The sequence below is a fragment of the Notolabrus celidotus genome, chromosome 3, assembly GCF_009762535.1.
Source record: "Notolabrus celidotus isolate fNotCel1 chromosome 3, fNotCel1.pri, whole genome shotgun sequence".
Lineage (NCBI taxonomy): Eukaryota > Metazoa > Chordata > Actinopteri > Labriformes > Labridae > Notolabrus > Notolabrus celidotus.
The window spans coordinates 26,573,484-26,594,977 of record NC_048274.1 but is presented as its reverse complement, the minus strand read 5'-3'; the positions used below and the strand labels follow the sequence as shown (position 1 = coordinate 26,594,977).

Below are 21,494 nucleotides of genomic sequence, written 5' to 3'. Positions count from 1 at the left end.
TCTGGGAAACAAAGGCAAACTTTTTTTAAACAGCTGTTATGGTTTTTCAGTGAGTTTAATGTTGCGAATTTTGTCAGTAATTGCATTTTGTGTAATGAGAGTGAATGGCAGAGAGAAGTATTCTTGATTTATTCTACTCTTACACATTTTGATAGATAAATGTACATGTTGGCCTACTCTCAGTGATTTTTTGGAAACACTTAAATCTTTATAAATGTAGTTGGTCTGGTTTAAAGCTATAAGTGATTTACAGGAACCAATAGTGAGTTAGATTTCAGTGCTTTATGTTAACTTATATCAAGAATCAGCCAAAAGTGAAATGAATAAGAAGCACTCATGTTAAAAGAGAAACCTCCTCAGACTATTTATTAATGACACAGAAGACAAAAAGGTCAGGTTTTACTTTTTGAGCCATGAATGGACTTTATATACCATAATTTGAAATGATGGTACGTGTGCATTTTGACTTTGTTCCAGTCCCTCAAAAAGGGCCTCAGCAGAAGAGAAAAAAAATCACATCATCCTGCGAGCAAGTCGCTTTGAGAGGAGAACCATGTTGCAGATTTATAATTCATCATTCCTCAGAGTTAATGCAGTATTCACGTGATAATTAGAATTAAATTTTGATCTGTGCCTCGGGGCAAGTTGTGCATTGTTGGGCTGAAGAACTTGTGCCATTATTACCTTATTAGTGTAACTGTCAACCGACTGTTTTATTTTACAAATGCACATCTTGTATTTTATTATCGGCCTCTCTCATCAGAGCAGAGCAGCGGTCTCGTAGCTCATCAGCAGCTTAAACAAGACGCTTTGTCACTTGCATGAGGAAGGCGGCTTCTCTGTTTGGACCATTCAGAGTGTGTGAACACCCACTGTAGAGTGTGACGACTCTGAACATGATGAAGCTGTTTTTGTCCACTGAGACCTAAAAGGAAGAACTGAAATATACGTTTATTTCCCAGCAAAGCTTAAGGAATAAAAGGCTTATATGTTCTGATTCTTTTTGAGTTCGACCAAACAACGAAAATGCCACAAATATAATGCAAATAAATGCACAAAACAGCTGTTAGAGTGTAATGAAGCTACTTCCTGGTTCTAGATCTATTGCTCAAGAATGCACTTATTCTTGTCATTTAATATTTTGTTTTTCAGGAGTAGTGTGTGACAACATTACTTTATGTATGGAAGAATTTATTTGTATTGTCTCTATTTCCAAAAGATAAGGTGAAACTATTAGAACAGTAACATATTTGTTGAACGGCTGAATATGACTGAGCCACTTATTGTGATTGCTAGAACCATGCTCTGGTTCCAGATTCTCAAATATGAGGATTTGCTGTTTTTCTTTGACTCATGGTTTTGGACAATTAGCTAAAAACAAACAAACAAACAAACAAATAACCATTTTGAGTTTTACTCTTTTGTTACTTTTGAATCCATGAAATTGAAGATTACTATTCTCCCTGTTTTGTGACCTTTACTAGACCAAAAATGAATTGACTAATTATAAGGAATTATTATATGAATTGATGATAAATATAGTTTTTAGTCAGAGCTCTACCCTGAAAAGATTCTCTCCACAAACACAACTTTTAGTGCTTCTGATTTGTCTAAAGCAGAGTTGTGCTGGTGCAACAGTCCAGCCCGGTAGTCTTCCCCATGTACTGCACAGTGCTCTGCTCACTGACCAGCTGTTTCATTCACTTGTGTCACAATCTGCCTGTTTTGTTCGTCACTCGTGTTCTCACACCTGAGGGAAGCTTGGCTGTGTGAAGGAAGAGGTTTCAGCATCACTTTGGGGTATTTTATTAACAAGACAGCAGGTGCACGACTCCCTGACCCGCTCCCTCCACCAGCTGTTGGTGTTTGTGTGTGAGTCTGTGTGTGTGTGGGTGTGGGTGTGTGTGTAAGCATGTAGAGACCAAATAGCAGACTAGTAGAGCTCTGGGAAAACTGACCAAGCTTGGCAAATCGACTGGCGTTTGTGGTGAACCAAAATCTGCCCACTGCTGCCTCCGTCGGCTTCTTTCCAGAGGAAACTTAGAGAAGCAGCAAGCTGCATATTGAAGGCAGAGAGGGCTACTTTTTTTTTCTTTCTCTGGAGTGAAAAAAATAAAGGCCCTCTAGATTGACAGGGCCTTTCATACTGTATTATCCGGCCTGGCTTTTAACTCCAGGAGAACTGTGTTCACAAATTGATGCTCTGCTCCTTTGGGGCTGTAGCTGAAACATTAAATTGCACTGAAATATTCATATGTGAGTGCATTTAGCTGAGAGCAATTGATGTGCGACTCCCCAGGCGCCAGATGGAAATGTTGCAGGGCCCCAGCACACGCTGGCAGACACCCTGAGCTCCGGCCGGGACACTGATTGTGATTTAGCCTAAGATCCACAATCAGACTATGATGGAGACTAACTGGATTCAAGACAGTGAATGCCAGTGTCTGCACTGAGAATGTCTGGTGTGTTTTTTTGCAAACTACAGGGGGTCCTAAGGAAAATTAACATATATTGATAATGTATATTTTAGAAAATAGAATAAAGAGTCACCAGCATAAAAATCCATTATTTTGTTGAAGGATGAAGACTGACTTTAAAAACAAACATCCAAAGAAAGATTTGAACTGTCAAACTTGTACTTTATTGCGATGAGTTGTTGGTGGATGCTAAAAATGATGATCAGATTGTGATTGCATTTGCATGGATGCATTACATTACTCACATCTTTAATGATCTTAAATCTTAAATGAGAATGCTAATTGCATCAACACTAACTAAGTGTTCACACACTTTGATTGGTCCAAACAGAGAAGCCGCCTTCCTCATGCAATTGACACATCGTCTTGTTAAGCTGCTGAATAAAATACAAGATATGTATAAGTTAAATAAAACAATATTAATTTCTATCCATCTCTATGTTCGTATCTTAGAACACAGGTCTGCTGCTTTTTCTGAGAAATTCAGACCCTGGCTGAAATGTAAGTTGGTCACACAAACTAAGTAGTATCTTTAGAGCCTGCAAACATGATATTTATTTTCTATATAAACACAAGGGATGGACAATATTATTGGCCTAATATCTGTATCAGCAGACAAATGCTTAAAAGTGGTATCAGCAGATACGAAAATATGCCAATATGTACATCCGATAACGTGACGCATTGATTATGCACACGAGAGACAGCTTATATACACGGACAACAAGCTTCAACATGTCGGCTGTTGGGAGGTATTTTGAAGTTTTGGAAACAGACAGCAAAGGAGCAATTTGCAATGTTTTTAAAGCACAAGATGTGCAAGGAGAAGCAAACACAACACATTTACTACTACTAGTTTAATTGTGCAACTCAAACAGTCATTCTTAACAACACTATGTGTTTCTGAAAAGAAAGAAAAAGCATCAGCACCTGCGGAAACGTACAGCCTCAGTTATTCAACAAAGCTAAGGATTACAGCAGCATCAAAATGTCTGAATGTCTATATTTTAAAAACAATTCTTTATCATTTATGGTAGAATCAAATGTTGTTTGTCCTGTTTTATATCTGTTTTCTAAAACAGATATAAAGTAGACTGTACTATACTTTAGTAGGCTGTCACAATTAGAGTAACAGGTCAGTTCTAGGACAGGAGTGACTTGATGTTTTTTACAGTGAAAAAAAGGTGTGTATATTTGTGGGCATCTGCATCTGTATCAGTACTGGTATCGGTATCGACCAAAATGAAATGGAAAATTTCAGCATGTCAGATATCTGCAAAAATCAAATATTGTGCAGCTATGATAAATGATCATCATTATCATGATCAATTTTATTCCTTGGCTTTTAATCCAGCATGAGAGTTGTGTGGACTCTGCCTTTGTCTATTCTTTACTTGTTTTTATTTAATAATTACAGTGTTTTTTATTATTTTTTAAAGTCATTTGTGTGTTTTATTCTTATTTTTACAGTGTTTTTTGTTCTGTGTGTTTTAACTCATTTTGTTTCACTGTGCAGCACTTAAGTAAACTTATTTGGGTTTTTGCTATAAAAATAAAGTGGATTTAATTGGATCAAAATATTCAACTCAGAAATATTATTTAATTCAAAATATTTGTTTTTGGAACAATAAACAAAACATGAGTCACAAGCTGAGAAATGCTGCCATTATGTTTCATCTTCATAATTAAATATAACTTTGAAGGCTTTAAATATTTAACTTTCAGAGACTCAGTTTAAACTCACATCACAGGTCTATGTCTATAAGATGCAGTGAATGTCTGATTAGGATCTTCATGCGTTTGCTGCAGAAGCTAAACACTGAATATGAATATGCACATGGATTTAGAGTGAGGTTGAGGTTGAAGTGTGAAGCCGCTATTTCCCTAAAGAGTAAAGCTTTTTACTGAAAATGTTTGCTAATTTAGCCTCCATGTAACAAGTCATGCATAACTACACTCTTACATGTTGGGCCGCTGAATTAATTGTGATGTTCTGCAGATTATTTCATTCAGTTCTTTGGAGCACAGAGTGATGTAGACTCCCATCTCCCAGAGGACTATCACGGTGGTTTCCTCATGTTTATCAGATGACTATTTAGCGTACGTCTTCATCTGATTGCTCATAACAAATGCACGAGCAACAAGACAAATAATCAGTTTATGTTATTTTTCTCTTTAAAAAAAGAAAATTTAAACTAATTTAAACTCATTTCATTCCTGTTCATAGTTTGCAGGGTGTCATCTTATTAGATAATTAGAGATGTCATTTGCATTTAGTAAAAACAGATTTAATAATTGATATGATTTCTCCAGAGGACTGAAGTGATTGAGCTCGGTCACTCAGTGGCTCTTGTTTCAAGTTCTCCCTGTTTCTTCTGTTGTTGACCCACTTTTATCCCAAGTGCTGGAACAACTATCTGAGGGGAAGGCACACACACATACACACACAAAAAAATTATGTAAATGTAAAAAAAAAAACTTCTGTGGCCATGGCAACAGTCTCCTGAGTGGATTCCTTCCACCAAGCAAACCTCTGGATCCTGTGCACTTAAGAAATATGTTTGAAAAAGAGAACCTGAGAAGCTTTTTAAAGAGCGATGTATAATTTATTTGTATTTTTCTCTCTGCTTCAGAGCGTCCTGAAAGAACGTCCTGTGTGAGACGTGTTCTGAATCTGTCACACTGCAGCAGTAATGCAGGCGTGCTCCCCACATCTATTTGTTCTCATTGAGACTGACCCTTTTTAACAGATAACCAGCTGTTCTGGGCCATATGGCAGTGTTCAAAATCACTTCCACGCACTCTGAGAGAAACAACGCCCACAAACAAAACCACTACGGTGTGAATCATCAATGTCTTTTTTATAGACAGTTGAAAACATCAAAGACTGTAGATGTTCCAGTAGTTCAGGGTCTAAGTATACGTTGTGGTTGCTATTTTAATAATACATCCAAGTTTATTTGTATCATATAAGTGACAGATAACAGAGAAATATTAAAGGTGTTCCTTATCTTTGAAGTTTGCAATTTCATTTGCTTTAATGAGACCTCAGTCGTAAAAATGTTGCAATAAATCAAGATTTTCATGAAATAAAATGTTAAACTTAGTTGAAGAAATTTGTCAAGAAATGTTTCGTTGCTGCATTGGCAGCCATTTTTACTCATTATGATCAATTAAGTCCTCATGTTTGGCTTCAAATGCCTTGAAATAAGATTAATATGAATACTTGTCCAGACAATGTAGCTTATATTATTGTAATGAGATATTCTGACAAGAAACTACACATATACCAAGTAAAATCACAGACTCTATAAAACATGGATGAAATCTAGGTGATGTCATTCTTTGATTACTAAAGAGGGGTTCTGAAGCTAAACGATGGTGGTCGCCATGTTGGTAATGTCGACTCAACCTGACTTTCAGTCAACCAAGAGGTGGAGATTAGGGTGGGGCTTAAGCCTCCAAGCAAACAGTTGCACAGTGCCCTTCTGTCAGTTTACTCGGTTACGCTCTTCATTATCTGAATCCACGCATAACTCTTCATGTATTCAAAATGGATGCATTACAAAAATGAAAATAAAATCACAAGGTGTTTTAACAAATAAATGAGCTGTTTAGAACAAAATGCTAATGTACCTAGCTAGACATGTTTATTTTGTTGTAAAAATGTGCATTTTAACCATGGACTGTATAAAATATGGACGCATAATCCGTGACGTCACCCATCTGTTCCTGAGCGTTGTTTTGAAGCAAATCGACAGCGGTAGCCATATTGGAAATTCAGAACTTAAACAGGCATAGTGTGACGTAAAGAGGCGGAGTTTGAGCCTCCTAGCCAACAGCTATGTGTTCCCGTTTGGGAGTCAAATCAGTCGTGTCCTTATTTGGGCAAAAACTTGTAATCTTAATATCTTCTGAACAGTCACGTTAGAAAAACCCCCGTACAGCGTGTGCCGATAGAGAAATTAGCTACGTAGGGCCAAGCTGTTTTTTTGAACCCGGCTGTAAACATGTTTAATAATGCTATAAAGATTGTCTTTTTCCCATTCATGTCTATGTGGTTTCCAGTGTTTCTGCAGCCAGCCTCAAGTGGATTCTCGATGAATTGCAGGTTATAACACTTCGTCATGGGCTTCATAGTTTGAGACCGGAGGTTGCCGCTTGATTTAAACATTGGAATAGTGGGGTTTCCTGGACTTTTGGGGCCAGTCTCAAGTGGACACTCAAGTAACTGCAGTTTTTTGCACTTCCTCATTGACTCCATTTTCAACACTGCCAGTGACCTTTTTTTGCATTGTAACACTCAGACAGCCTAGTCTGTGTTGTTCAGTTGTACAATAGTTTCATTTTATATTTTACATTTTAAAGCAGTAAAATCCCTGTGATTGATTATCATCTTTAAACATTACTATGGCACACTTTTTATCAAAACATTTTCGTCTGTTTTTCTCAAATCAGGAGGACACAAAACAAGTTAGGATTATTTCGTCACATTATTCATATTCGCTCACCTTTAATTTATCTTTTAGGTCTTCATCAGTTCCAAATGCAGGATGTAAAAAAAAAAAACTTCTGACGATCAGTTGGTCCTGTTTGATGGAGAATTCATCATAAATAAATGATCAATATCAGCCTCACATTAGCACACAATGCCCCAATCCTGACCCTGACCCTGTCAACTGTAGACCCAGCTTAAACATGATGAAAGCAGAATCTAGGATGAAAGGAGACTTAGCTTATAGACCCAGATGACTAATCTCTTTCAAACAAAGTGCATTCAGGACTGTGTTTAGAAAATAAGCTTGGGTACAGAAAAAATGAGATGCTCTAGGTTTTATAGGATGGTGACAGAAAGATGAAAATACAGCCGAAGACGTTTCTGTCACTGACAGCACTTTTGCTGTAAGACCACAGCCGGCCTGGTTTCTTTTTCATTTCTTGGGTCAGTATAATGTGTACCTGTTTACCTAGAGGGTATATTAGTGCAAAAACAAATAATTTTGAGATATAGTCTAAAAATAATATTTAATCTATAAAACAATTTTAACTATTTCCATTTCACATTATTCTATTCCCGAGAGAGACAAGACTAGAATATTTTACAGAGCACACAATCCTGGGATCTATTTTCTTTCTAGTGAATGAACCATCAACAAAGAGAGTGACTTGAAAGATTGGTAAAAAAAAAAAAAAAAAAAAAAGGGCAAAATGTATTTTTTTTTAAAGGTTTAACCTTTATGTAAAATGTAAGCTTAAAGAGATTCCTTCACTTAATGAATGTGATATTTAACATTTTCATGTCAAAAGGGACCCTACAATAACAATATAATTTTCTTTTGAAGACTTACTTTATAAACTGTATAGTAGGAAACGAAGGAAGGGAAGAAGTATGTAGAGTACTGTGCCAGAAAATCGGTTGATTTTAATTTAATTTTAGTGGCCTAAATGAAAAAAAAAGAAACAAAATGTGGAGGTCTCTGTGTTGCCAACACAAAGCCATCCATCCCAGGACTGTCCCGTGTCTCTGACATCACACTTGGTTACTGTCGATCCCGTATGGTTTTAAGCCTCAAACATTAATGTATCACTTGTCCGTGTTCCCTCAGTTAATGAGATTGAAAACAATGATCATGTAATGTTAATGCAGTAAAAGTGACTTCCTCTGTGCCATTATTACAAAATTTTAATTATTAAGTGTCTAATGGTCACTGTTAATTCACTTAGCTTCCTGTGAGTGTGACAGCGACTGTATCTCTGGGTGAGTCAGAGAGGTCCCACAAGCAATTTACTTCTGAGCACGTCTCCTAAAGGTCCACTCCGTGTCCCCGCCTGTCAAAGTTGAACACTTTACTCAAGCTGTCTCAGTGTATACGTATTGACAAATTGGGTTCATATGAATCATTTAGACAAACCTTACAGTTGGCTGTAGACATAAAGGAAAGGCAATATTGTCTTTAATCTTAAGTGACCCTGTTACTGCATCCAAATATTTTTTCCTCATCGGTCAGTGATGCTTGGTGTGGTGCTGCGAGTGTTCTCTTCTTTTACACGGCTGGTTGAGCTGGAAGGGGTTCAGAAAGAGGCACCATGCGTCCACTTGAGACATTATTAAATATCCAGACAGCCATGACAGATAGAGGCCGGGCCAACTTTTGGCACCCATATTCAACAGGATTCCTTTGTGTGTGTCAGGAGCCAAGCAGGTCATTATTTATTAACATGTTCCATGGCATGCGATAGGCATTGTTGTGTTTTGTGAGTCAGATTAATGTAAAGGATAAAAGGGAAAGGTTTTTTAGGTTATAAACTTGCATGTTGGATTAAAATAAAAACAAGAAACACAGGTGGCTGCTAAAGCAAAAGTGTTTCTTGTTTCTTAGTTAAAATTTTCCTCTGATATTGATTTTTCTATTTAATTTTTAATGACTATTTTGTCTTTTTTCTTATTTTAATGTCTCTTATTGGTTGTTTAAAAGATGGCTGCATTTTTTAAAAGTGGTAATTAGTTTAAAATGTAATTACTCCAATATTACAGAGAATCTTCCTTTATTAACAAGTTATACAAGAGGTCTTGATGTGTAGTGTTATTGACCACCTGTATTTATAAAAGAAATATTATACAGTAAAAATCATATCTAAAGCAGTCTTCTGTGGTTCAGAGACTGTTGGTGGGGTTTCTTTTAGGATGAATGAAACTGCACAAAAGTTTAAATATGACATTTTGAATGTTGAATGACATATATGCATCTATTTTTCCTCATTCCTCAAGACATCTAAAATAGCTTCCTTTCAACATGAAAAATAAAATCATGCCCATTTCCCAATGTAGACATCTCTTACATATGCACACATCTTGCTCCCACACCCAACAGTTACAGAAGAGGTTTGTGCATCACCAGCCTGAAAACAGCTGAGCCTAAAAAATAAAATGGAAGAAGAATGAAACATATCCAATCTGCACTGGGAATTTCTTGGATTTAAAATATAATTACCACTTGTGAAGGTGGCAGTTTGATGTAAACTCATACTAATGCCATACTTCCCTGAACAGGTCAGTGTCTGTAATGGTCCCCATATGTATTTTAACTAATCAAAATTAGTCATCTTACCAACCACTGCAATTTTACACTCAATCCTGGACACTTTAAACACTTGTGTGGATATCTTAATTGCAGCTGTAATAGTTATTAACAATTAAAACACTCTCTGGATACTTATAAACACTTGACAAGCAACAAAACGGTACAGCAGTTTATCTTCTGAATTAATGATATGAGCGGGTAATTAAGGGGGGGTTTGATTCCTCTCACGACACACTTACAGTGACTTGACCAAATAGAAGTTGTTTTGACAGGTGTTCCAATGTTGATAACCTTAAATTATTTAGGTTTTTCAATATGCATATGAGGATACTATGCAGACGTAATTATGTATAGCGCAGTAAGTAACAAGAGGCCTGTGTGTTTTAAAAGTTTGTGTGTCACTGTCCTTTCAAAGTCTTTGGCGTTTCTTTCGATCACGTATGATATGTTAGAGTCAGTGAACTGACAGCTGGTAAGGAAATACTAAGTTTTATTTTTGCTATTTTCATTCAAATGACAACACCTGCATTTGGCAATAACTTCCTTCATATCAAGTTTACAAAAGTGTCTGTAAACATTAAAGTGCAAAGGATTTGCTTGCCATTTAGGGCACAATTTTCTTTTAAAGGTTCATGCTACAAGCACTCCAGTCTAGTTTCATGTGAATAATCCAGTCACTTACCTTTTCACTCCATCCACACAAATATACCCTACTCATGTTTTGAACAACTAAAACAAAAATGCAATTGAAGAAACTTTGATGAAATCAAATCAAACAAATAGCTGACAGAAAGGCAAAGGTTAAAAAAAGAAGGAAATAAATTGTCTGTTTGTAGAACTGAGCCAGTCTTATGTACCCTGTGGCTGTCTGAACAAAGAACAGCAAGACTGGTGTTTCAGTTTGATCACACGTTTAAAAGAAAAAACATAAGAAGAAGAATGCATTAGAAAAGACTTCTTTTAACTGCTTGAAATTCCAAAAGCACAGAACAGAGTCTTGGTTTGCAAGACTGTAGAGAAGTTTTTGTTCAGTAAAGGCTTGAATGGCCCCTTGCTGGTTTTAATTCATGGAACGTTCAGTGCTTTTAGGACCAATTTAAAGTGAAAATTCCTGATAACGAATGTGTCCAAAAACACATCAGACTCCCCCTTACTGGGATGTTACAGTCCTTTTTGTGCTATATCAGGGCATCTGTGGTTTTTAAAATCCATCAAAGAGGAACAGGGGAGATTGGACAGTATGGCAAAGGGCTTGTAGTTCTTATTGTCACTTCTACTATCAACTTCTGATCATGTCAAGTTAAGGAGTATCAGTGTTAGCTGAAAGCTGAAGGCTCAAGCTTGCTCTGGATTGGCTGAGATTGGATTTACCAAGCGTAAGGAAAAATCCAACTTGTAAATCTCATGTGGTCCCTCTAATGAGGGTCACCTGCCACAAAAGTTCAGATAAAAGCCAAACAGGGTGGCAGTAAAAAGAAAAATACACACTTCTATTACTTTGTAAATGTAGTTTATGTATCAGGCATGTGCCCCAGAGGTGTGTCAGCTGGTCCCAGGAGTCGGTACTTCTCCTCCAGGGACGGCTCAGTTGTGCTGCCCTGCAGGTGGATTAGTGGCTTAGTCTGCAACAGCACGCAGCCCCTCCCTTGGCCACGTCTCTCCTCCTGGTTCCTCCTGTTAAAGATGTTTATTCTGTTGTCCAGCTCAGGACTGGCTTTTTCTGAGCCAGTGGGACTGGGAAGCTTCAGGTTCACAGGGTCCACAACCAGGCCCTTCTGAGCAAGGCAGGAGTCCTCAGAGAGGGAGGAGAGGAGCTCCTGCACCACCACACTGGGGTCCCTACAGGGCTCCTGGACTGGAAAGGAAGAAGGGCAGCAGCGATGGGAACTGTAGCTTAGACTGAGGTCATGAGCTGTGCTGCTGCTGCAGTCTGTCATGGATGAACCCGGAGTGTGACTGCTCAGACTGTGAGGACGAGCTGTCAGGCTGCCGCTCGACCGAGATATGCTGGTTGAGGCATCACTAACGGCACTGCCCACCCGCTCCATACAAAGCATTGGGTTGGACTGGATGGGATTTGGGTTGGTGGGGAGGTGAACGTCGATGGCTGCAGTGGTGATGACCCGGGCATTCAAGCCAGAAGCTCCAGCATCTTTAGGAAGAGTTTAACCGATAAGATAGAAACAAGAGCTTTAGAGAGAAACAAGTGTTTACCTTCAGTCAGTTACATAGACTGAACTTTATAACATATGAATGAAGTAGTTGGCAGTCAATAAAAAGGTCTATATGTACTCAACAGATTTCCTTGTTTTGGCTAAACGTGACAAAGGAAAAGGAGCATTGGAATCAATAACACTGAGATCATCACGAGAACAGAGACAAGATATTTGTCTGGCAGAGAAGCCAAGCAGAAAATCATAAAGTTTGAGGTTACATCAAAACATAAATGTAACCTCAAACTATATCTGTCCTGATACCCTGACATGTAACCATGCAGCAAAGTTATGATGAGCTGATTAACTTAAAGACACATTGGTGTAAATGTTCATAGAGTGGTGTCACTCACCACTGCTTGCCTCACTGTAGTACTGGCTGATGTAGTTGTTCATGTCATCACGTACAACTGGATCTGGAGTTAAAATGGTAAAGAAATGAACAAGAGAACAATCATGTGATTATTTCAACAGAAATGTAAAAGAAACAACTACATTTGTCTTAAATTAATATCTGAAGCAATCATTTATATTATTGGTTACATGTCCCGATATCTGAAATGAAGACATCAACATAGTTTTGCTTTCAGTTGATGAGAAAACAAATAACTTCTCAAATTTCAACAAGGACACCCAAAAATCGGTTAACCTCTACCCAATGTGGAATGTGAATGTGATCATCAACTGTCTTTTAATCCAAATCATAGGTTAACGCCATAGACTGTATAAAATATGGATGTAGTATCCGTGACGTCACCCATCAGTTTTTGAAGAGCTGAAATAAGATTAATATGAATACTTGTCCAGACAATGTAGCTTATATTAGTGCAATGAGATATTCTGACAAGAAACTACACATATACCAAGTAAAATCACAGACTCTATAAAACATGGATGAAATCTAGGTGATGTCATCCTTTGATTACTAAAGAGGGGTTCTGAAGCTAAACGATGGTGGTCGCCATGTTGGTAATGTCGACTCAACCTGACTTTCAGTCAACCAAGAGGTGGAGATTAGGGTGGGGCTTAAGCCTCCAAGCAAACAGTTGCACAGTGCCCTTCTGTCAGTTGACTCGGTTACGCTCTTCATTATCTGAATCCACGCATAACTCTTCATGTATTCAAAATGGATGCATTACAAAAATGAAAATAAAATCACAAGGTGTTTTAACAAATAAATGAGCTGTTTAGAACAAAATGCTAATGTACCTAGCTAGACATGCTTATTTTGTTGTAAAAATGTGCATTTTAACCATGGACTGTATAAACTATGGACGTAGTATCCGTGACGTCACCCATCAGTTTTTGAAGAGCTATTTTGAGGCCAATCTGGCGGCAGCTATATTGCTGCTGTGGATCCAGTGTGACGTAAAGAGGTGGAGTTTGAGCCTCCTAGCCAACAGCTGCAGTGTTCCCGCCTGTCAATCAAGTCTCTCATTGGAAGTCTCGGAATCTCAATATCTTCGAAATTGCCGCGTTCGAAAAAAATCCCCCCCCCCAACAACAGTGAGAGCCGATTGAGCAATGATCTATCCAGACTACACTCGTCTTTTGTACCAGGCTGTAAACATGTTTATTTCTGCTGTAAAGATCGCCTTTTTCCCACTCATGTGGATGTGACTTCCGGTTCTTCCGGAGCCAGCCTCAAGCGGATCCTCTATGAACTGCAGTTTTTAGCACTTCCACATAGACCGGAGGTTGCCGCTTGGTTAAAAGAAGTGCCTGTATCCATGTGCTCTGAATTCCTGTTTCCTTTTTAAAACCACTTTATGACGAAAGGCTGTTACTTTAAATAAATAATATTCTTCTTGTTATACTTGCTTCTGTTTGTCCTGTGATGTTTATATGCTCAATTTCACACAAAATATTTATAAGTGTGATGTGCTTTTTATGATTGTTGCTATATTAAGACACGAATTAATCAAATTATATAAATACAGAACATAAAATATATCATTATTTGCCTAATGTCACTGTTTCATACTACTAATACTCAGTATGGCAGTGACCGTTACTGAATTTTACACATTTACTATGTAGCTTCTTTGATCCATTTCAGTGTTAACATTGCAGACCAGTCCAAATGGAATATATCTCCTATGTTTACAACATAATATTGACAGAGATGATTTCTGCCTCAGGCCACAGGTGCTTTATTGGCATGTGGTCAGGACTACACACTGCTACAATGCCCATTAGCTGCAGCCTAGTGCACTAGAAATAAACTGGGACAGGGTACAGGACGGGCTTGGTTTCAGGGATGAGAGAAATGGTGGGAACTAAGAAAGAGAGAGAGAGTGGGATCTCTTTGTTCAGGCACAGATCTCTTCAGTCTAGCAGGCCTAAGTGTGCGTGGAGAATGGCTGTGATCTGCGAGGCTCTTCTGTTCGCTTGATTGGTCTTCAGCTCACTGTCCGCTGGCTGAGTGCGAACCCAGAGTACCCTGAGTGCTAGCCCCTGTCCCCCGGGACATGCTGCAGACTCTGATGGGTAATTTCATTTATTTTTCAGTCTAAAATATTAATCCCTGAGCCACCCCTGGAGAGGAAGCATTGCACTCACTAAAACAAGACCGAGACAATCCCTCCACAATTAATAACACATGAGTCTTTAGAAAAAAGAATGGGCTGTCCAGCATATATAATAGGCTTTTTCTGTGACAGTCAAGTTACTGAGCTGTCATCTGTCTGTGACTAAAGAGAAGTGACATGCTGAGGTTATTTTAATTCAATTTGAACCATAATTTGATCAGTGAAGTATCAGTTTTGTAAGACTAGATCAATTGAAGGTAAGCAACTGCAGCTAATGACAATACAGATAAACAAAGGGGACAAACTATTACTATTTTGAATAAATAAATAAATCTTAATTGAATATAAAAAAAAACACAATTTGAGATATTTATATACATATGCATCATAAAGGCATTTGGCTATTTAACAAGCATGACTCTTGCAAAGTCAATGTCCTCCTGTTAGTTTAGTCCACCCTTCACTTTGGTCCAGACTGAAACATTAAAACAACTATCAGAATGTGGATTGACTCTAAGTTTTCTGGTGAGATTCATTGTCTCTAGAGGATGACACCTATTGTTTCTAGTGACTTCTTTAGTTTACCCAAGCAAGTTGACATCGATGGTTGTGAATGTCTCATCACTCATATATGGATCAAACCATTATACTTGGTACAGCCGTTCATTTACCTAAGTAGTAACATAGTAGTAAAATAGTAACAATGTAACTTTGGGGCACCCCTGACTTTTAATCTTTGAGTTTCAATATCATTAAAACTTTGGCATATGTGTAACATAAGCCAAAATATGTATCACTTCTATTAGCCTTAGCTGTATCTCATTGTTAGTGCTATCAAAGTTATCATGCTAACATGCTAAGTTAAACTTATTTAAAGTGTGAACATTACTTTGCTAGAATCTTCATTGCGGGATCCTTAGCATGCAGTGACAAGCCTCATAGAGCCAATGTTGTTACTGTAGACTCTTATTGAGGTAGCTAAAACATGTTAAAATTGTTTTTTTATTACAATTAATATCAAAATAGAAGAAATAGATATAAAAATAATCTAATAGATCATCTGAAAAGCTCCTTCCAACCAAGCATGACCAAATTTCAGCACTTGAAAGAAACTCCACTGGCTAATTGAGTAACTCTGACTCTCTCTGTCCATATAATCTACATGATTTGGTACTTGAAGCCCTCAATCTCCTGGGTCAGTCATTCTCATGAAGACGACTGCCTCAATAACAGTTCCTGCTTGTTTGAAGGCATCCTGCAGGTGAGTGTGAGTGACGCCCATAGAGACTCTGTGTGTGTGTTCAATACAGAGCAATAAAAAAAAATAGCTTGACTTGATTTGAGCTGACCTGGCTTGACTTAAGCCCTGTGGCTTAAGTGCGCAGTGACCATGTTCCTGCAAAAAGGCCCACTTGTTTCTGAGAGCCAGATTTCCCACTATGCCCTTGGGGTGATATTGTGGCCACCATGGAGTTTCCTGGTGCCCTATTGCGGTTTGCAGGTGAAGGGGAACAGATGTTGACAGTAGCCCACTCTCTCCTAACAAGGCCCAATGCACAGAGCACTCTGTACCTGAAATAGCCCAAATGGTCCGGGTCAGCCAAGCTGGCCTTGCCGCAAGGGGGGCAGTTGGGGCACAACGGTGAAGCCTATGCCAGCTGACGTAGTGTCAGTGAACATGATTGTTGTCTGCAGGATTCACCAGATCCTAAAAGCTTTTTTGCCCTCATATTGATCCCAGTGCGCCTGCGGTCAGATGGGTGTTGTGTGCAAGAGTGGAGGGGCTAAGAGCTTGGCCTGGGAGATGCTCCAGGGCTACTGCTCCAGATTAACTGTACACTGCTCAGGCATCCGGTTCACCTGATGTAACATGGTTAGAGACTTTTTGTTTCACATAATTATGTACATACTTTATGCTACACCTCTCTCCTGGTTTGTCATGCTGCTTTCTCAAGCAAACACTGCACCAGGCTCTGTGTGGATTCAAATTTGTTGCATTTAATGCCATATGCTTATATAAATGCCTCAGTTTTCAATTTGCAAACTGTCATTTAAAAACTGCATTAAGCTTATTGCCTGTTATCTTCTGGCCCAATTTTGTGTCATAAATCATTCTTGAAGATTTATATATTCTTATGCTTCTTTCTTATTACCTTTACAGAATTAGCTGTGTAGCTTGTGTTCATTATGTATTGGCAAATCACCAAATCACTCTCTATTTAGCCAAAACCCACACTGTACCTGTAGTGGCATGTGGCTCCCTGGGGTTTCTTTGTCCACCCTCATCGTCAGACTCCCCGGGAGTCACACCTTCAACAACCTGAAAACTCCTCCCCTGCTTGCCCCATACATGATGGATCTGCATGGCTGCTTCACGTTCTGCGGCGAGGTCCAGGTCCTGCTGGGCCAGATGGGCCCTCAGCTGCCTGATCTCAAACTGGAAATGTGTGATGTGTATGTGATGAAATAAAGAGAAAAGAAAAAGTTACAAATACGATTGTGACTCGCATTGCATTATGGCTGAGGTCTTCTTTGAGCCTCTTGGACTAAGTGTAACTTAAATTGTGTATTCGGAGAGCAGCTGAACCTATGTCCAACATGTGATTTGTATTATGAATTTTGGTTCCTTTTCTTTATGATAATCTACAAATTTATTTATTAAATCTATATTTCTGGGGTCAATCTTGCACCCATAGGGTCAAGTGAAGGTTAAGTGATTACAATATTCAGTGTAGTCTGCATTTTCCTGTTTGAGATCATTAATGTGTCTGTGCGCTGAGGAATCATGATGAGCTGTGTGCAAAGAGTCGACCTGTTTGTAAGGCATTGCTGCCCTCTTGTGGTAGCTAATGAACTTAGAGTTTCTGACTTGGCCAAAGGTAATTCTGTGGCCTCATTCAGAGCAAAAGACAGTGCATTAATATGCCTTTGAATAAGTTAGTGGGATACTTTCCAAATGAAATTGTGTTTTTATGACTTATATATAAGTTCCATTTAGCCACAGTGTTTTTGGTTTTAAGCATCCATCTTTAAGGTTAAAATGCAGGTGTAAAATGAGCACTACTTTTAATTTGTATGCATAACAACATGTGGACAGTGACTTGTGCAGTGTGCATGAGGGTGCAATCAAATTTTTCATTTTATTTTCTTTACCTTATGTTAAAACTCTGTAGACATGAAAGATAATGTGTAGCAAGGCTGTAAGGTTAAATCTAAGTTGGACAAGTACTCACAGCCTGCTCCTGGCAGATCTGAGTGAGACGCTCCAGCTGCTCCTCTCTCACAGCCTTGGTCTTCTCACACTGCTGGATCTCCAGTTCCATCTCAACTTTTACTTGCAACACATATGCTGAAATGGGAGAGATGGAGACAAAACGGATTTTAATAAAGACCATATTTATAATCAATCAAAGAAGTTATAAAAGAAGTGTAATCAAGAGACAGCTGGTTAAAGTACTTATAAGATGCATTTCGACCAAGAATTCAGGGGTCTTTTAGCCCCCCAGAACTACTTTCCCCAGAACTGAAAGGTTCCTGTGCCCCCATTGTTGTATGCGTTTCGACCGCTGGCTGAAATCCCAGGTAGATAGTGCAAATCAGGCCAGAGACATATGGAGAAAAAAAATTATACTAAATAATATTTTGAAATCTTAATAAAAAACTAAACTAGTATGCATTCCCAGGAACTCCCTCTGTGTTTCAACAACTGTGTAATCTCCACAAATACCGTTACGTTCAGCCGAAAGTCCCAGGACCTTTGAAAAGTACTACCCCCCAAGCAGGGGCTTTCCAGGGGGGATATCAATTACCCCTGAACTAAATTTAGACCCTGGTTCCTCCGGTCGAAATGCACGTAATTCCCGTAAGTCCCTAGTTCAGTGGTAAAGTTCCTGCGGTCGAAAAACGCCTCTAGTAAAATACATTCAGCAATGGGCCCAGAGGTCAATATTGGAAGTCCATTTGTCCTTTTCATATGTCTGACACCACATTAGAAAACCCCATTAATTACTAGCTACTGGTAACCCCTACACCTGTACTGAATGATTTTAGCAAGGTGCTGAACATTTTCCGCAGGGAACTTGTTTCATCCTGGCTTGAAGATGTCCTTTCCAGTAAAGGTAGCCTAGAACGACACTTTTAACTTCTGGAAAGAGAATGGGCCGGGTTATTGGAGTACAGGCAGGGGTGATGTATGGAGGTGAAAAGCTAGGGTAAGGGTCCATGACTGACAGGGGCCCAAAATTCATTATAACATTGGCAGTAGTGAAGTGGTGAGTCCCAATGTGATACCTTTTAAAGGGGCCCATTATATCTGGTGGTACCCCAGGGCACAGACTGGACAGGGCTTAATGATCAAGTTATCAAAATAAATGTTTGAAATTTGAGTGAAAATAAGATATTATAAAGACAATGAGCTGTAATGACCATAATTATGAAGAGGTCTGCTTGGTCAGTAGTAACAGTTTGGACCAATGTGCTGCATTTGAATGATGTGCAAACGCTATTATGAATATCTTAATCTTGTTAGTCACATGGTCCCCTGACTTTTACCTTCCAGCAACCACTTCCAACCATTTCCAACGTACTTAAATCACTCTTTTATAATTTTGCTCCCTTTCTGAGACACCTCTCATCAGTTCTTTCAACGCTCATAACCACTCATCAAGTTTAATTTTACACAAAACTGAAGCTGATTGGTTGATTAATTACTGATTGTTCAATGTATGTATCCAGTTATTCCATTAAAGGAAGTGACAGTATGAGGTGCAGACACTTAGATCACTTTTGATCAGTGAGTAACTTTCCCCCTCTTTCAATCAGTCTGCATATTTTAGCTATACCTGACACACTTCCACGAGGAGAATGGGACATTGTACATAAAAAAGGACAGTGAGAGTGAATGTGGATACCTGTTGTCATCACAGGTGGCAGGCAATCAGTCCCTCACAGTTCTTTGTGATCACATTTGTAAGCCAGCCACATGATTTCAAACATTGTAGCACTGTGTATCCTGATGAGGAATGTTGCTATGAGCAACATAAAGAGAATAAACATGCTGTGATGATTCATTTTATTTTTGTTTTTTTTGTTTGGATTTTGGATTTGAACAATTAAAAGACTAAACTAAAGGCTTTGTCTAAACACTGATAGAAGAATGAAACAGCCTCTCTGATACTGAGGGGGGCAGAGCACAGCAGCCAGCGCCACATGCTCCTTGTTTCTATTTATAGTAATAGGTTAGTAGACACACACACACACACACACACACACACACACACACACACACACACACACACACACACACACACACACACACACACACACACACACACACACACACACACACACACACACACAGGGGTCAGTCCTGTCAGAATTCAAGGCATGAAAAAGCTTGATCGTTCATTACTGAGCAAAATAATACATTCATGCTCCTGTATATTGTATCTGTGTCAGTGTGTGTGTGTGTGTGTGTGTGTGTGTGTGTGTGTGTGTGTGTGTGTGTGTGTGTGTGTGTGTGTGTGTGTGTGTGTGTGTGTGTGTGTGTGTGTGTAAAAGATATTCTGACATAAAAGATGTTCACATCTGAACTTCACAGAGGTTAACACTTCAGTCTCTCCTCTCCCCTAGAGTCAAGTGCTTCTCTGCTAACACACGCCTGTCTCTTAATGCAACAAAACATAAAACCCTGTTTCCATTTGACCTGCATTTAACTTGGCCAAAGAAAATTGTTGTTTAAAGCATGACCCTTACCACAAGACTTGATAACTTGATACTCTCCTTTAAACATGTCACCCTGCTAATAAATTTGACTTAGTGTTTCTAGTCCACGTAAGTTCTCCTGCAGCTTGCTCCTTTGTTTTTCCACACCCATGAGACTGACACAAACACTGCCATTGTTCATCTATACATCAAGATAACTCTGCGAGAGACTCAATCCCTCAACAATGATAACCCAGTTGGTCCCTCAGCTGTACCTTTATTGGTGTGATAGAGTTTTTTTCTTCGGAGGTGTGTTGCTGACTGCATAACAAGGAAACTCAATCACTCACAGATATCAAACCGAGCAGGTCGAGATGTGCAGTAGGACAATCACAAACTCTTTCCCTGAGCACCAGAGCTGCATGTAAAGAAGCAGGAAACATACTGCTGAGAGTGTACCATGATGCTGTATCATATTGATTCTTGAAGTTACCTACTCTACCATTAAGGTGTGTTCCTTTTAAGCTGAATGGAATTTGATGTATGAAAGCAATGTCTTTATTTTTGAGTTTCAGGAATAACTAAGACTGAAATGTATTTTTTAGACTTTTCTGTAAAAGCAGTGTATTCAAACAATGTATGGACATTTGATTGATCATAGGCTGGGTGTTTTGATTGAAATGAAGGAGAATCCCTGCCAAGGCAAGCTCTTCTGCACCTCAGTACCCTGTACCTGCGTCCTGAGGGGAGTGGGATGAGGTGGGTGCTTAGTGGATGTGTGATGTCCTGTCCTGTTCTATTGAGGTTGCGACACATATGATGGCCCTGTTGTTTAACTCTGTGAGGTTTGGTGTGGGGAGACCGATTATTTTAGAGGCTGTGGTGGTAACAGATCTATTGCTACCTATTTCTCCTTGTACCCATTTCTTGCACTGCACTGAGCTAAAGCAAACAAGCTGCTGGCCCCAGTCTTAGCTAACTCATCCAGAAAGCAAATAAAGACACTTAGTCACCCAAAACATCAAGTATTGCTTTACAAAATAAATATCAAAGAAAAGAAGACTTTGTGTCACTGCAGCTGATGTTTTATGCAGTAAAAAGCCTGTAGTGAGGGTGACCTCTGCACAGATATCGAACCAGCTAGCATTAGCATAGTGGAGAATAACCACTATATTCATTATGGCCTCTCTGAATTTACTTAACCAGAGCCTTACAATCAATACAAGTTAGAGTAGCAGAGTGGCAGCAATTTACTTGGAGGGATGATCAATAGCTCTACTGCTCTGAATAGTAAATAATTTGTACAATCATGGAGAGAATGGGGCATTCTGCTTTATCAAGACAAGCTGTTTTTTATGCATGAGCTTACTCCTTTTGAATCAAGAAAGATTGGGTGTTTTCTTGAGTTGTTCCTCAAAGTTATCCAGCTTCTCATACAGACCATTTAATGAGACAACTTACATGGACACAAGAATTTAGCCTGTCTCA

The 21,494-nt window shown here is 38.9% G+C and overlaps 1 protein-coding gene across 2 annotated transcripts in view; it reads right to left on the bottom strand.

Annotated features, from left to right (window-relative positions):
- Positions 1 to 10,033: 10,033 nt before the first annotated feature.
- The window catches only part of LOC117810767 (transmembrane protein 266-like), a 52,880-nt gene continuing 41,419 nt past the window's right edge, over positions 10,034 to 21,494 (bottom strand). Inside the window, exons 8-11 of one of the 2 annotated variants that reach the window (XM_034680722.1) lie at positions 17,537 to 17,652; positions 16,545 to 16,740; positions 12,126 to 12,188; positions 10,034 to 11,711 (exon numbers count right to left, since the gene is read on the bottom strand). In XM_034680722.1, the coding sequence (XP_034536613.1) occupies positions 11,071 to 11,711; positions 12,126 to 12,188; positions 16,545 to 16,740; positions 17,537 to 17,652 (1,016 nt within the window). In that variant the 3' untranslated portion in view covers positions 10,034 to 11,070. The remainder of the gene's footprint in view (positions 11,712 to 12,125; positions 12,189 to 16,544; positions 16,741 to 17,536; positions 17,653 to 21,494) is intronic. The other variant, XM_034680723.1, reaches the window with a different exon arrangement.